Below are 17727 nucleotides of genomic sequence, written 5' to 3'. Positions count from 1 at the left end.
CACCATAGCCACTAGAGGGCCATGAGAACTTGTGTCCTGGGCTTTTCAGACTCATGGGCTATCTGAAACCAAAGGGTTGCATTGGTTTGCCAAATGTGAAATATATTGGCATTGTTTTCAGCTCTGCTACCCCACTAGTATGAACTTCCTCTCCTCCACTACTCATTTTATCCTCCTTACAGTAGTTCAAGCTAAAAAATGGTGACTTGTCCCATATCAGCCAATGGAGATATGAACGCTGGTCTCACAGCTTCTTAGTTCAAAACTACGAACTACTGCACCACACTGTCTTGCAATCCATTCTAGTAAGTGAGATCATGCTTTATTTTGAAAACATTGCCATTTAGATGCTGGTTCTGAATTGAAGGAATGCCTAAGATTTCTGAGCGACGCTAGAGATTTTCAATATTTCCACAAACGGTGAACTAAAACAACAAGTGAGATGAAAAAATTGCTCAACTGTGTCTCCTTTCATCCTACCCATGCTTCCCAGTGATCACTTTAAAACACCTCCTTTGCTGTTGAATTCTCAATCAAATCTTAAGGTATTCAGTCTTGATTTCCTGCTACTACCACTCTGCTCCAAATGCAATACATTTTGTCCCAAGTCTTTTTTCCTTATTGAAAGTGGGTTCTCTTTGCAGCAGCCCATTCAAGATGCAATTTTAACCGTTCTGCCAAAGGCCATGTCGTCTCTGTTTTGGAGACAGAAGAAGTGGAGTGTTAGAACCATCTCAAGGTGCTGGAGATTTATGCTAGACAGACTGGGGGCAAGGGTTGGCAAGACGGGGTTGTGACTCAATAAAAGAACAAGGAGCGGCTTATGCTTCACTTGTTCCCTTCACAAAGGAGCTGCTCAAAGCGGCTTACAAATTCAAGCAAACAGGAAAGCAATGATCCAGCTATATAGGAAGGTGTGTTTGTGGCTGATGCACTTGACAGAAAAGGCCATTTGCACTTAAATGGCCCTAGCATACAAAAGGGAACAGTGTTGGACACTTCTGTAGGCGCTAGCCCAGAGTAAGCTTGCATCCGTCCCATACTTTGTTTTAAGAATGCAAACGTGTAAGCTGCAAAATGTGATGGTCCTCTGGCTTTGATGGGAGCACAGGGATGCTGCCCAAAGTAAGGCCACTTGGAGCACAACAGGTATGCATCTTGGTGGTTCTTGTTTCTGTATTTCTCAGGCGACAACAAGCATACATGAACAAACATACATGAATTTTGACACAGTATACTTCCACAAGCAGAGTGAGTGATGTAGTGTGACCTTAGCCCCTAGAATAGCAGTTGGTGTGAACAGAGTAAAAGAATTAATGGCAAGAGTCAGGTCCTTTATTTTTAAAAAAAAACAAAAAGAGATACCATCCTGTATAGCCAAGAGAGCTTAGTCTGTCTTCCCAGTTTACCCAGCTGCTTTCCAAGAGCTCGTACCTTGTGATGAATGCTGCTTTCAGACCTTTTCCAGGGATCACTATGAGCTCGAGATTCTCTGCTGTTCCTCTAGCAAGACAGCTAACTAACAACCACATTTGATCCAGAGCATTTTGTGTAGCGGTGGAAAAGCTGTGAAACTCCAGGTGCCATTTGCCTCCCAACTCTCATCGGCCCAGCTAGCCCAATGATCAGGGATAAGGGGAGGTGAAGTCCAACAAGCTGGAGATCAACTTCCCCTTCTTCATTTAGTGAAGCAATCTTAAAGATGTTAAGGTATCTGCAATGGTGTTAAGAAAAAATCCCAAAGTTTGTATTAGGCCAACCAAGATGTCAAAAAAGAGTGTGCTGTATGCAAGCTTTTGAGCTCTCCAGAACTCTTCATCAGGCTAGCTGGCCAAAGGGGAAGGGAGACTGAGAAAACATCACTGGTGTTGAAGCATCTGATAAGCGTCATAAGGAGTGTGGGAAGGAACAAGCATTAAACTGGCATTGCACTGTGGCCTTCTGAGGAGGAGAAGAAACACATAATGGAGGCATTCCCATCTCTAAAATAAGCTAATCTTCATAATCAAACTGCTATCTCCATAGCTTTCCTCCACTGTGGTACAGAAGTGGATTAGCAGCTTTGTTTTGGGATTGGAAGAGGAATCTCTATACCAGGCATACAGTGTTGCATGTTCACACAAACCTGTGCTTATTGCAATGTGATTAATACTATGCAGAGCAGTGGAATTCAAAAGCGATTGCTTCTATAGCAGCAGGCAGCGATGTTAATGTGACAGGTGACTAAAAGTTGTTCCTGTATGAAGCAGGTGGTGTTAGTCTGGTCTAGCAACAAGTGGCCTGAGACTATACTCATGCACTGGGAAGCATCATGCAAGTGCCTGCATGCAGTGGGAAGCATACAATTTGCTGTACTGTACCTTTACGCTGTGCGTGAAGAACTTAAACTGATGTGGGATCATCGCTTCGAAACACAAGGCCTTCAACCAAAACAAGGGCTATATAAATGGCAGCATTGACTGATTTCAAATTAAACCCTGCCAAAGGTGAAAACCCTTTTATGTGTCTCTTGGCAAGTGAAAAGGGATGAGAGAGAGAGAGAATATCAAATAAATTTTGAAGGGGCATTTTCTTTGTATTGCTTCGTAATCAGTGAAATAAATCCACATGTTTTCTTAGTGTGTGGAATTGACTCATGTTTAAATCCAAACATAGACATCAGTAGAGGCCACAGAGATAGCAAGGTTCGAGGGCAAAGTCTTCCTATGGCAGCCAGAAGCTCAACTCACCATCTCTTTTACATACACATTGCCTGAAATAAACCTAAAATTCAGGGGTTGGGTGGGGGGAGAATCTGGGTTACAGAGTTGCTTCTTTCTATAGCAATGAAGGATCCATTGCCTCTCAGATCATTCAATTGGACATTATATGGGAGATTGTTTTAATTAGTTCATAGGTATAGACATAGAATCACTTAGGAACCACAGCAGAGAGAGGGAGGAAATTTAACTTAGCATGGTACCATTTCCCCATAGCTGCTGTTTTGCCCCATAAAACTTGGAAGAAGAATAGGGGTGTCTGCTCTATAGCACAAGACATGGATCTAGATACAGTACAGGCATTTGGTCCATCCATATGTTCATTGACGTGTGTGTGTACAACTCAACCAAGAATTGAGAGCATGTGAGCTTTCTGTCCGCAGATCTCCCAGCAGCACAGGGAAAGGTTTCCCATAGGATTCCTTGGCAATGCCTGGATAGTTGCTATTCCTGTTTCATTTGCTGCCTTCTGCCCTGCCTGCATCCAGTTACTCTATTTTAAGGTTACCAGACGTTCTCGTTTCCTGGGGACAGTCCCCAGATTTACAAATCAGTCCCCTGACAAAATCCTAACATTCTTACTGAAGTTGAAAAGTGTCCCGGGATTCATTGAAAAAAAATCTGGTAACCTTACTCTATTTGTCTTTAACTCTCCCCTCCCCCCAAAAAGCCAGGTAGGCCATTGAAGTCCCAGCTCACCTCCTGGCTGCCAATCTACTGCTAAGAAGAAGAGTTTGGATTTGATATCCCACTTTATCACTACCCGAAGGAAAAAACCCGAAAAAAGCGAAAGAAAAGTGGCTAACATTCTCCTTTCCCTTCTTCCCCCACAACAAACACTCTGTGAGGTGAGTGAGGCTGGGAGACTTCAGAGAAGTGTGACTAGCCCAACGTCACCCAGCAGCTGCATGTGAAGGAGCGGAGACGCGAACCCGGTTCCCCAGATTACCAGACTACCCCTCTTAACCACTACACCACACTAAGCAGTGACTTGGAGGCACACAGAACCAAAATCCACTGGTGCACATAACATATTACATGATGAGAGGAAAGGTATAACTATTCTGCAAGTTAAAAATAACTTAATTGCCACTGTATTGAAAGGTATGCTGTAACACACAATCAGTCCCATCTCTGTGGAGCCATCTGTTGTACCTCTCCATGTGCAGAACTGATGCAACCCCCCCCCCTCCAAATAACACAACACTATTCTAATTGGAAGGACCAAGGGGCTGAGCTCAAAAGACAGTCATCTTTTGGTTACCTTTATTACTTTACAGCTCTTCTGCTTTTAGATGGCAAATTAAATCACCTAGATTAAAAACCCTTTCTCCAGTATCTTGTGCCCTTTGGCCAAACATTTCTCCTGGAAGACACACTAACAAACCACAACCAGAATCTGTGCAAATCTCTCTGAAATCCAGAGTTTTGTCAAGTTTCCCACTTTTGAATTTCACATCTGCCCTCTTCTAGTAGCTTCGCTAACTACATGGGGCAGTTAGCATTTTGCCATTAGACCCAGGCAAGCCAAAAAGCTTGTTGCTATCAAGAATCCTCCAGGATACCTGCAAATATCCTTAGAGGGGCGGAGGCAGATTTAGAGACCAGCTGAGTCCTCTGATTCCCAAGCCTTGCATTTAATTGTTTTGTTACAGCAGGCTGCTCAGCGCCTTCTTTTTGCAAGTACACCAGCCTTGCCTTGAATGCTTTGTAGAGAGCCTTGGGCAAGGCAGTACCTATTTCCACTTTGAACTCTGCTCTAGCATTTTACAGCAGAGGGGCTTGAGGTAGCTAAAGCTGTCATCTCTTGCGCACTTTCCTGGAGGAAAGTACGACTGAACACAGCAAGCACCCATAGGATGCTGCGACACCTAAGTGTCTGTTCTCCTAAGATATATAATTGGTTAGATTTTCAGAAGCTAAGCAACTGTTCTCAAAATATAACCTATTATATTTCTAGCCAGCACATGTTGGTGGGTTGATGAGCCAGGTGCCTGTGGCATATCCTGAGGCTCCCAGATTTGAGGTTCAGATGCAGGCTGCATTCACATGGATGTTCACAGTACAGCTAAAGTTTATTCCCAAAGTGTTCATGCAATACAGCAGTAAGGTACTGCTATAAGTACTTCTGTGTACACAGGTGCTGCCCATCCTGGGTGCCCGAGTAAAGGTGTTTTTTAAAAAATAAATAATTATTAACTCAGCTTCACAAGGACATCTCTCAGCAGCTGAAAAAGGCAACAGCAAAAAAGATCAGTCTTGGCACTTGCCTTTAAGGTAAGTACAGCGGCTGGGCAGCTAGCCCAAGCATTAGAGACATGATTTGCATGCAGAAAAACCCAAGTTCATGCCTTGGTGCATCCACATAAAAGAATCTCTAGTAGGAACACTGGGGACCTTAAATAATTGCTGCTGGGGCCCCTAAAGAATACCCCAGTCTCCTTCCCTGAATTTTTAGCCTCCATGGCCATTTCACAGGTGGAGATCACAGGAAAATAGGGCAGTGTATTCTACCCATTTGCTCCTAAGAAGTACCCTTGCCTTCCAATGTTCTGGGGAACGAGCGCAAATGTATTTGGATAACAGCTAAACTCTAAGCCCTTGTTTGTAAATGTGATCAAATTAATAGTTAATCAAATCAAACCACTTTAAACATATTGGGCTTACAGTATTTATGTTGTGATAGTTCTGCAATGAATATTAATACAAGGAGCTACCTTTTGCCAAATCAGACTGACTGGCAACAGCTCTCCATGATCCAGGTAGGGATCTTCCCAGGCCTACCTGCAGATGCAGGGGATTAAACCTAGGACCTGGCTTGTTTGATTTCTTACAGACTAATCTGGCCTTTCTCTCACCATGAAGCCCAAAGCAGTATACATGTGGTTTCCATGTAGTCACCCAGGCACCAACCAGAAACAAACCCACTTAGTTCCAGCAACATGGTGGTAGTCTCATGTGCCTTCAGACCATACCCTTGGATCGTCTATTTTCCAAGGAGTTGTTCTACATCCTTCCCCTAAATACTCTTACCTGTGCCTTTTAGGCCCCTGTCCCACAAAATGGGCTATGGGCCCATCCCCAGCCTTCCTCCCTAGCCTTCCATGATTGGTCCATACCTGAGTCCATCAGAATGTTCAAAGGGGAGTCATAAAGTTGCAGGTACTGAGCTGCACTCAGTAACTCTTGGCATTCCAGCAGGTGGCAGATGGTATCTTGGGGAACAATGAGCTCTGGGACCTTCTCCAGGATGGCATCTTCAAGGTTCTTGGGCTTCTGGAGAAGAAGTTAAGAACTCAGCATCAGGTGAATCCCATGGTCTATATGAAGATAGGAACACTGTGCTGGTGGGAATATTTTGCTGACCTGTCCCGTTTTATGACGCTTGGGTCACTTACCAGTCAGTGCAATGAAAGGGACAATGAAAAGAAAAATACCACTGCATTAGAGATGAAACTTATCCCAGCCTTACTTTTTGATGGCGTGGCATCAGTTTCCCAAGCTGTTTGAGGAAGAGATGCTGTTGTAGCTTGCTGTTGTTCTAATGGGATTGTTTTGTTGCATATTTTAATTATGGATGCTTATATTTTAATGTTTTAAGAGGAATTTTTTTTTACTGTTGTATTTTAATTGTGAGCGTTTATGTTTAAAAGTCTGTGCAACTGGTTTTTATACTAGCGGAAGCCTAATCTGGCATTAAGCAGTATATAAATTACTACTATCACCACCAACACCATCAAATTGGAGAGCTGTTGCCATGCCTCCTTCAGCCACTCTTTCTCTCATTCCTCCGTGGCCAAAAAAAGCTCCCATCTCTTCTTCGTGACCTCCATCATATCAGGCACTACTAGGCTGCATTGCAAATGGCTGGTGGCGGTCTTCAGTCTCTGTGCGTGCAGCGCCTGACATACTGATAATGCATGCTCTGCAGGTACCAAAACAGTGAAAACAATAGTAGAACAGGCTAGGAGAGTGTCAGACCCATTCTGGCAATGGCTCAAGGGCCCATACCTTGGGGTACCTCTGTAGATGCTTGCCAAGTTTCAGGAGCGTGGTGAGGCACTCGCAGATGATAGCCTCCGTCGGCTCTTCTCGGGCTGCACTGTACTCCTGGTATCTCTCAGGCACATTCAGCACTTTGTAGTTCCACTGCTGGAAGAGTCGGGAAGGGAGGTTGTGGGACATGACAAGGATCTTGGCACCCAGGACTAACACTCTGAAACAAAGGTCAAGAAATCACAGCTCAGAGCTTGCACTTTCTTTTGAAACCAAGAGAAAAACAACTATTGATGGGTGGGGTACCTCTCAGGACAGAAACAAAGGTAATGGGGCAAACAAACCCCCTCCACCCAGCAGCAGGATTTGGCCTGTGTCTGCATACACAGCATACATTTAAAGTATGTCTCCATCCACAAAGAATCCTGTCAATTGGTAGCTTAATGGTGCTTGTAGCTGTATGGGGGTACATTTCAACGTATCACATAATGCCATTTAGCAGAGTCGGAAGCTCTAAACAAATACATCACCACCATGAAAGGTTCTAACTCTAGCCTTCCTCTCATAGGCATGAAGGGATTCCTTAAGCTCCTTCAAAGAATAAAAGCTTCAAAACATGAAAAGCTGGAAACTGAGCCAAGTGCACTGACATCCACAGAACCAGAGAGCTCCTGCAAGGTTGTGACACCCCAGGCCCGATGTTTTCTAAGGGCAGGTTCATAAATGCAAATATGAACTCTTGCCACTCAGTAACTCAGGCCAAACTACAGGTTCATGATGTGATTAACAATCACATTGTGGTTTTTTACAATTAAATATCACGTTGTAATTGACACTACAGTGTCAAGAGAGGCTTAAACCTCCCCTCTTCCCAACTGCAATCTCCATAAAGGTCTCATGCACACTCACCCCATGTGGCAATTAGTACTAAGAGAAAACTTCCCATTGATGTCAATAGGAACTCCCCCCCCCCAATGCCGATTACCGTTTTTATTAAGATCACAGCTGGAAAAGGATACGCTGATACACTACCACCACCATCACCACAAATGCCTAGTATTTTATTTTTAATTAAACCCACTACATGATTGCTAATCATGTCATAAATATAATGTGTAGTTAGGCAAAATGTTGAATTTTAAGTATTGCTTCCCTCACGTGATATGAAATCTGTTAAGCTCATTCACATATAAAAGGCACCACAATATTTGAATCAGTGAGAAGTAAAGATGTCAACTGCCCATCAGCCTCTTGGTATCAGAATATGTGTTATTAGTATTGGAGTTTTTATCCACTACTCCTCCAAAAAGTTTGGGGGGATCTTCATTCATCCTCAGAACACCCCTGTATGATAGACTAAGCCAAGAGTCCATGCAAGGGCCAAGGTCATGTAGTATGGCAGTCTATCAGGAATTGCTGGAAGTTCCCTTAGTGAAGCCTACAGAAACATTAGCACTGTGGGCAGTGGCGTAGCGTGGGGGGTGCAGGGGGGGCCGGCCGCACCGGGCGCAACATCTGGGGGTTAGGGTTAGGGGGCGCAAATCCACGGGTTAGGGGGCGCAAATTACTTGCCTTGCCCCGGGTGCTGACAACCCACGCTACGCCACTGACTGTGGGGTTCAGTCCTTGCATCCTACAAGATAGAAAGGTATATTTAGACTGTGATCTCATGCCTACTTGCCTAGGAGTAAGCCTCACTGAACTTAATGGTGTTTCTGAGAGGATTGCACTGCTAGTATATCAGATCAAATCCTGTTAATCAAAATTGCTCTCCTGACAACCAGCCCTAGGCTTGAAGAGGGCACATAATTGCCACCATCTGCTCACCTCTGCTGCTGCTCCATATCCCTCAGGTCTCGCAGGACAGCATAAAGCACATCACTGGATGACTGAAAGAAAAATCAACACATCTGGTTAAAAATGCAACCTAGCAATAAAGCAGGGGCACTCATTTTGAACAACTTTGCAGAAGTGCAACAGGCTCCAAATAGCCTGCTTTTTTGGATGGTTTTGGGGGAAAGGGCTATAGCTCAGTGCCAGAGCAAACATTTTGCACAAGACCAGATTAGAATCTTTAAATATCTGTGTGTGTGTGTGTGTGTGTGTGTGTGTGTGTACACAATAATAAACCATAAAATAAAGTTTTGTTTTTCAAAATGGAACAAAACCAACAGTAAGATGGAAAATAATGTTTATTTTTGTATACTTCCACTTTATCTATAATTGAAAAAAAAATTCTGCTGCTTTTTCTAATTGCAAAGTCTTTGATCAGATCCTCAAAACTAATCTTGCATAACACATCTGCTTCTATACTTAGTAGAGATAAGACATCCAGCTTGCCTTGTTGCATAATTGTTCTGTTGGAATTTTTAATATAATTCAACTCAGAAAATGAACGCTCAGCTGAGTAATTTGTGACTATTAATGATAAAAACCCAGCAATGGAAAATTTCTGTGGTGTCCCCCTTCCCTTGATGCCCTAAGCACATGCTTATTTTGCTTAATGGTTAACCCAGTCCTGATTTTGCATGCAACCCCCCCCCCAAGGGAAAACTGCTCTTTAGTGCTCAATCGGAGCAAACAGCAAAGTGGTTTTCTCCAGGTTGACACTTGCTCCGATTCAGTACTAAAGAGCAGGTTTTCCCTGGGAAAGGAGTGGGGCAAGGGGGAAACTGCTTGAACCCATGCCTAGAAAGTGCAGGTGAAGCAGAAAACTGCTGGGAGCCAGGCTTTTTGGGCACAGAACAAACGGAAGGGTGGACGAGCCCAGGTTTTTCAGATGGAAGTGAAAGTGCAACAAGTTGTGCTGTGTGTATTAAAGGAGCAGAATTGTGATGTAAGGTTTCCAAGACAATGAAAGAAGGAGCAAGACACCACAGTTAACCATTGATCTAAAACTGGTCCAGATGCCAACTCCAGCTAAGGACTCCTAGGCTGTCCGTTGCCGTGGTTATGAACAGTGAGAGGCTGACTTCACAACATCCAAGGATGTCTGATAACAAGAAAAAAGCAGATACTGCCAAGGAGACTACCTCACCAATGGAGCCAACAAACACGACAGATTCTGGAAAAGGAAGCCCTCTCATGATTTCCTTAGTAAGGCTGCTGAGCACATGGAGGAGCTGCTTTTCCAGAGCCACCGTCTCACCTCCTCATTCCTTGTTATGGCCTTTACCTCAATAATGGAAAGGGTACCATTCCAAGCACTGGTGGAAAGGGACCTGTGGGGAGAGGGCTCTGGCTGGGGGGAAAGATGGAGTGGGAGGTGGTGAGAGAGGTGAAAGAGCAGGATTATAATGCTTGGATCCCAGCTTGTGCCAATGTGTGTTCTCTTCTTTGGGGCAGGAGTCAAGACAACAGTAAATTCATAGACGGGCCATAGGCACGAAGGACTGATCCAGCAACCTCAGGATGTGGGTGACAAAGTCACTCATAACCTTGAGCATAACCATAGAATCATAAAGTTGGAAAAGGACCGTGAAGACCATGTAGGCCAACTCACTGCCATGCAAGAATCTTTTGCCCAACGTGGGGCTCAAACCCACAACGCTGAGACTAAAGAGTCTCACGCTCCACCAATGGAGCTATCCCAACATATCTTTCAACAGTGGAACCACCTCACCAAGAGACCTTACCTCCAGTATGTGTACAACATATGCGGGGTAGAGCAGCAGTAGGCCTGTGACCCCCTCGCTCTGGTAATAGGAGCGCTGAAGACTCGCAAACAGTTGTTCCCAGTACTCTGAGGAGAAGCAAGGCAGGCTTGACTCGTTCTTGGAATAGCATGCCAACCCCCATACAGTGGGCACAGCCAGGTGACACCTGTCCCCCCGGCCTCTCAGGCTCGCCCATCCCCTGCCCTCCTTGCTGTAAAGCCAAACTAAAATCAGGCTTGCGAAATAGGAAAGAAAGGTGTGGGTTTGTAGAACAGAAAGCCCAATGCCTGCAATCCTTTCTTAATATCTGCATTTTCTTTAAAGAGCTCCTCTTTTAATTAATCTGAGAAAACCTATGAATCTGAAGCTCATGTTAAAATATGGAGGTATCCTAACACTTCACCCAGTGACTCAGTGACAGCCCTACAAGGATTCTGCATTGCCTCTCTTCGACCGACCCTACAAAATTTCCTACTATTTTTCATTTCAGTGCTGCGCAGGTTAACACTTTCCCTGCGTGTAACTTGCTTCAATTGCCTTAGCTAAAAAAGAGCATCTCATTTATGCTTGGTAGGCAAAAACAGTTTGCTGACTTTGGTTTGTACTCAAAGACACACATTTCATCTTGTCTGACAGAATGCCTTCCCTTCTCCTGCCAGCCTGGGGGTTCTCCCAACCTTCTGGAGCAGATTTGGGGAGGGGAGAGGGGGAGGGGAGAGGGGGAGGGGAGAGGGGAGGAAGTCCCACTGCACTAGTGGGAATACTTGTGCTGGCTTCTGCGACTTAGCTTAATGCAGTCCTTTCTCCTATGTTTCCAAACTCGTGTGCTCCCCCCCCTCCAGGCAGCCTCCCAAAGGCCTCTAATATTTGCCCTAGTCACCAATATGGCTAACAAGATGGCAATGGGCAGCCCATTTCATTCATTTGTCTCACCCCATTCTAGAACCTCTTGTGAATTATCTAGAAAGATGAAGCAGCCAGCAGGAGGATGTTTCCTTACCAGCTAAATCCCTTTTGTCAGCCAGCTCTGGTGAGATCTTGGCCAGGAAAATCAGCCGGTGGAGAAGAGATTTCTAAAGGACAAAAAGAAAGCATCTGTTATCGGAAGCTACAAACTAAGGCATACTATCAGCTGTGTAAAGAGTTACATTTTGAGATATTTAAAACATGTTGTTTTTGATATTGTTATAAAAATTACCGTATTTTTCTGTGTATAGGACTAGGTTTTTTTCATTGGGGGGCATCTTATACATGGGGGCCATCTCCCACCCCCCATTTTCTTAAATCGGAGTCCCCCAAAATAGGGGGCATCTTATAGATGGAAAAATACGGTACCTTTCTTCCGTTATTAATCTCTGGTTGTGACCAATAGAATCTCTTTGTTTGCCCTGCCATTTTCTGCAACATCTATTATTGCACATTCCTAATTATTATTTGTGCTTATGGTGATACTGGGGAGGTTATGCGCTCCCACTTTTAATGTCATTTGCACCTATAAAGGTTTTGGGACAGACAATAGCATGAGGTTGTAAGATTACCACAAACTGTAATTTGAGAAGAAGAGTTTGGATTTGATATCCCGCATTATCACTACCAAAGGAGTCTCAAAGTGGCTAACATTCTCCTTTCCCTTCCTCCCCCACAACAAACACTCTGTGAGGTGAGTGGGGCTGAGAGACTTCAGAGAAGTGTGACTAGCCCAAGGTCACCCAGCAGCTGCATGTGGAGGAGCGGAGACGCTAACCCGGTTCACCAGATTACGAGTCTACCGCTCTTAACCACTACACCACACTGGCTCTAATTTAAGATTTTGCACCTTGTTTCTTAGTTTAAGAGAGGGTGAAATAGAGTTAGTGCTAAAAAATTTCCCTCCGCCTCCCTGCAATCTATTTTCTGCTTGACTTCCTTTGAGTAAACTAAGACATTTCACTCAAAATACTTATTCTGCTTGCATGATTAAGTATGCTCATGCATGAGCTCTTGTGAATGAAGCCTTGCTGCGTAGCCTGAAGTCTGTGTTTGTGTTATAATTAAATAGGCATTCATTATGACAGCCCTGACTAGTTGGGGCTGAGGGGAGTTGCAGTCCAAAGCATCTTTCTTTCCCCCTCTTTCTCCCCTCCCCGTAACCTCAGTGTGCCTATGATAGCAACGTCTCACACCAAATGTACACCTACCTGTGGATAGGACTCTGTGCATTGAAAACAGAGGTGTTATATGTGCCTTTGTTGTCTATGAAACTCTGTCAATAAAAACCATTTAAAATCTGGAGGCACTAGGTTGGTGAAAGCGGACTTATAAACTCGGAAAAGGTGCTTGCAATTTGAACCTAAGCAGGCTTATTTGGAAATAAACCCCACTGAGTTCAGTAGGAATCACTTCTAAATACTGTAGATATTTATATTGCCGTCTTAAACTTGCTTCAGTCTCACATGGCCACAGCTGTCCATGCATTCATAACTTGAGGGCTGGACTGCCCTTGAGGTTAGTCCACAGGCCAGATGTTCTCCACCCCTGCTTTCCAATGCCTTTGTGTCTTTCATTTTCATGTGTTCAACCACACAGCAGGAAATAGCCCATTTTCATCTTGTGTACATTTAAATCCACCAATAAGTGCAATTTAAGTGGCTGGTTTTGTTCTCAGAAATGTAGAATGCTAAAGATCAAAGGGAAATGGCCCGTGATGTAATTTACCCTTCAACCTTTACCAGGTGAAAACAGAATGACACTGTTTTAGATAAGAAAATATTTGGTCAAGCAAGTTATGTCCACTAATCCATGGCTCACTTGCCTCACTACTGCCATTTGGAAACATTTAGTATCAGTATTGCATTCCTTGTACAGAACACTTTTCATTCAGTAATCATACCTTTAAAAAAAAAAAGATGAGTTCCACACTAAGTTCACTTCCAATTTCTATGGCTTCCAAAAGGCTGCCTGCTGAGCCATATTGCTGCAATTCAATTGGATGCAATGCTTGAATATTTAGGCCTATGCTTGGAATTAGGACACCTACTAAGAAAATAGGCCCTTCACTTACCAGTAATAGGAACAGCCAGACTGCATGTTACAACACTGACAGGAGGGGCATAGATGTGTGTTTGAATATGTGAGCATAAAGGGTTTGATTTTCTCCTGGTAGGTCACTCTGCTTGGAACCATTGAGGATACACTGTAGATGATTCACAGAAGACATGGGCCACAAGAAGTAAACCTCTGCCACTTCTCCAAGTGATTCCTTTTGGTTCCAATCTCAGAAAAGTAGAGGATGAATAAGTGAACAGTGAACATCACTCGAACAGGAGGTTTTGATGTGCTCTCCCGAAACTATCAACTTTCACCTGCTTCTAGGAGGGATAAAACAAGGGCAGTGACTGTGTTGATACCAAGCAAGGGCTAACTGAGTCCCAAGAAGCAGACTGGTAGAGCAACAGATTATAGTGGCCCAGGACCCATTTTCATCAGGGGTACAAAAAGATGCTTTCTAAGGTCTAATATTACACCACACAACTCATAGTGGGCAAAACGGACACACACTTACAAACTGTATCCACAAAATGTTCATTCAGCAGTGTCATTTTGAACACAGGTATCAGTCCCGTGCACCCCGCCCACTCCACCCAAGCTAATGCTCACAGCTAATATATCACACACTTGAGTCCTGCTCTCTCTCTCTCTCTCTCTCTCTCTCACACACACACACACACACACACACACACACACACTCAGCCACAGTGAGGAATTAAGCAGGTACATGGAATCCCTGATCTAGAGTACTTGGTTGACCACAAACTTGACATGAGCCAACAGTGTGACGCGGCAGCTAAAAAAAGCCAATGCAATTCTGGGCCTCATCAATAGGAGTATAGCATCTAGATCAAGGGAAGTAATAGTGCCACTGTATTCTGCTCTGGTCAGACCTCACCTGGAGTACTGTGTCCAGTTCTGGGCACCACAATTCAAGAAGGACACTGACAAACTGGAACGTGTCCAGAGGAGGGCAACCAAAATGGTCAAAGGCCTGGAAACAATGCCTTATGAGGAACGGCTAAGGGAGCTGGGCATGTTTAGCCTGGAGAAGAGGAGGTTAAGGGGTGATATGATAGCCATGTTCAAATATATAAAAGGATGTCACATAGAGGAGGGAGAAAGGTTGTTTTCTGCTGCTCCAGAGAAGCGGACACGGAGCAATGGATCCAAACTACAAGAAAGAAGATTCCACCTAAACATTAGGAAGAACTTCCTGACAGTAAGAGCTGTTCGACAGTGGAATTTGCTGCCAAGGAGTGTGGTGGAGTCTCCTACTTTGGAGGTCTTTAAGCAGAGGCTTGACAACCATATGTCAGGAGTGCTCTGATGGTGTTTCCTGCTTGGCAGGGGGTTGGACTCGATGGCCCTTGTGGTCTCTTCCAACTCTATGATTCTATGATTCTATGATTCTATGATTCTATGATTCTACTCACTGTTTCCTTTGTCCCACTGTGCACTTTTTCATGGAGGAGCTGATCAAGTAAGTTTGTTCTCTCTTCCTCAGATGGTGATGCTTCCTGCTTCTCCCACATCTCGGTCTCCTTCTCATAAGTCCCCTTTCCTGAGGTGCCTGCTTTAAACCTTGACATAGTGGCCTGGCTTCTAAAAACCTGATTCTGGGAGATGGAGCTTGGGGAGCTTTGAATAAATCATAGAAATCTATCCAGATAATGTTACACTCTGCGTCAACCATGAGGCAGTTCAGGCCAAACAAAGCTGTTTGTTGACAACTGTGGCTCCTGGTGTCTTAGGAGCAGTGTCAGGCATGCACGTTTTTCTCTCAAAGGTGCATTGTCTTTTGGCATTTGGCATTGGCAGGCTAGCTGCATGGGGCAGCTGTTGCTCAGGCAACACTTGACCTCTAACGATAACATCTGAGCCTTGTGGTGACATTTCAAAACTTATGGGCAGGCAGGAGCTATACTTTTGGGAGTAGAAGTTGGGCTGTTACCTGAGATCCGTTTTTTGCTAAGTTCATCTACAGCAGCATTAACAGGGAGGGAAGACATATTTGTGCCAACAGTGGCAAATTTCAGCCATGGAATTATAATGTAGGTACCAATGATTTTTGGCACAGAAATGCAAATCTAAATGGTAACATGAAGCAGCCAATCCGTGACTAGAAATTTTCAAGAGTGGTTTCTGCCTGGTGGCCAATCAGACGTTGGGATTCTCTAATGACACACAGTCACATTTCAATGCACTGGCCAGAGACACACTCAAGTGCTAAGGAGTCTTTCACACGTGTAAATAAGCATCCTTCTGTCACTGTCCCCCAAGAAAGTACAGATCTTTAGATGTACTCCATCAAAATATTTGAGGGTCATTCACAGTGTTTCCCCCAAAATGAACAAACAAACAAACAAACAATCATATATATTCGCTTAATTGCTCCAAATGTCTCCAATTTTTGCTCATTCAGCCATGTACACAAGTTGTTTTTTTTCAAAACAAAACAAAACAAAGAAACCATGACATCTCACAGAGACTGCACACAAACTATGGACTTTGTGACCAAAGTGGGTGTGCACTTATTTGCAAAGCCTCACGAAACTTACCTGGTTTTCCAGTGTAGGTGCTGGAAAAACAGAGGTGCTACATGACAGTGTATGCAGCTCTGGGGGCTGGAAAACAGTGAAACCTACATTTGGCACCCAAGATTTCATATGAATTTGCTTCCTACGTCAAGAGGAAGTGCAGAGCATTCCATCATCTAAGAACATCCATGACTTCAGTTAAAGAAACTTGTCTGAATTGCCCCTTTTTTCAAACAGCCAAACGGGTTTTATAGCTAGCCCTATTTAAAGCTCCCTCACATGTTAAGATTGGGGTCCTTAGGCTCCCACAGGGAGTTTGGTGAATATGGGGCTGGAGGACCCCTGGAAGTATCTCTCCCGCTCATCCCAGGCACAAACCTTCCCATCCACTCTCTGCCTCTCCAGCCGCAACTGATACATTGAAGTCCTCTCTTCAAAGGTGAAATCATCCGTGTGGTATAAAAAGCTGCTGGCTGCCTGGGAGGACGCCATAGTTCACTGTGCTCCTGCTGAAGTTGCTAGGCAATGGCTTAACAAAAGAGCCCCCAGGGAGTGGGAGATGGCTCACTCCATCCCCCATGTCAACAAAGCTCAGCCTGCAGCAGCCTGGTAAGGGGACGCTTACATTCGGCCAGAGACACGGTTGTGCCAGCAAGTTAATGAGTCCAAAGTCATGCTCTCCTGCACGCTTAAGAACATTTTCCAGGGAGTCTGGGAAACTAGGGCTGTCATTCAGGTGTACAGCTTTTTCTTCACAGATGTTGGGGATAGATAGATAGAAACACACTAGGCAGAAGCAATGAAAGCCTAAGAATGCCAACACCCTCTGAAAGAATGTCTGCGCAGCAGCTTGCTTTGTAGCTCTAGAAAGGACTGTGCAGCGGGGGGGCCACACCAGCAGTATAAATTGGATTCCGCAGGCTGCACTGCTTGCACAGGCACCATAATGACACACTTCTGACACATCCCTCTTTTGCTCTCTCTCTCTCTCTCTCTTGTCTCCCTGCAGTCTGGGTTCTGTTCTTTGCACTCCATTGAAGTGGAACTCTCCAAAATCACCAACCACCTTAGACACTGACAAATCCAAAGATCTCTGTCCTAATTCTCCCTAACCCCTTTGTGGACAGCGGATCACCTACTCCTACTCAATTCCTCCCATGCCCTAGGTTTCAGTGACCGGCCTCGGCTTGTGCTCCTCCCTGCCTACACTCACCCAACCTTTCTATGGGGTGGTTTGTTTTTCTGCTTCCACACACACCCCTCCATTGGGGTCCCTGGCGGGGGGGGGTGTTTGAAGAATTATTATTATTATTATTATTATTATTATTATTATTATTATTATTATTATTAAATGTTTTAAGTCTTTTTTTACCAATTCAGTATATTTTCTTTTAATTGTCAAATAATTCTGTGTACATTGTGGCAGCCTTTGGCTATGTGCAATAAAACTGACTGGCCTCCTGGAAGTCTCTGTCAGATCACATGGCTTTGAGTATTACCCCCATACTGATGGCTTCCCAGCTCTACCTCTCTAATCCAAAGCCTTCTCTCATCATTCCACCCCACAGTGCTAACTATCTGTCTGATTATTTCATCACTGTCTCACACTAAGAGTAGACCCAGAAGTTAATGGACCTTTTGGAGGCAAGAATATGCAGGCATATCTGGTTGCTTGAGGTAAGAATCGCGTATGAAGTGGAGCCACAAGCAAGGCAACTTAATAGCAGGAACTCGGATTGCAGCAGCCAC

General features: G+C 44.4%; 1 protein-coding gene across 5 annotated transcripts; it reads right to left on the bottom strand.

Annotated features, from left to right (window-relative positions):
* Positions 1–290: 290 nt before the first annotated feature.
* LOC308581800 (testis-expressed protein 47-like) lies at positions 291–17286 on the bottom strand. Of its 5 annotated transcripts, XM_081184495.1 has the most exons (8): positions 14875–17285; positions 11412–11484; positions 10391–10497; positions 8583–8644; positions 6771–6975; positions 5879–6035; positions 2361–2420; positions 291–695 (listed from the first exon to the last, which is right to left on the bottom strand). In XM_081184495.1, exons 1-7 carry the CDS (start codon positions 15028–15030, stop codon positions 2383–2385), a joined length of 798 nt encoding a protein of 265 aa, XP_081040621.1. In that variant the 5' UTR covers positions 15031–17285; the 3' UTR covers positions 291–695; positions 2361–2382. The 5 variants fall into 5 exon arrangements, with proteins under 5 accessions (XP_081040621.1, XP_081040623.1, XP_081040620.1 ...); XM_081184497.1 differs by lacking the exon at positions 2361–2420 and having other exon boundaries at positions 16357–17285; XM_081184494.1 differs by lacking the exon at positions 2361–2420 and having other exon boundaries at positions 14875–17284.
* Positions 17287–17727: the final 441 nt, after the last annotated feature.

This window comes from Podarcis bocagei (genome assembly GCF_964188305.1).
Source record: "Podarcis bocagei genome assembly, chromosome: 2".
NCBI classification, from domain to species: domain Eukaryota; kingdom Metazoa; phylum Chordata; class Lepidosauria; order Squamata; family Lacertidae; genus Podarcis; species Podarcis bocagei.
The sequence above is the reverse complement of the archived record's forward strand: the minus strand, read 5'-3'. Positions and strand labels throughout refer to the sequence as shown.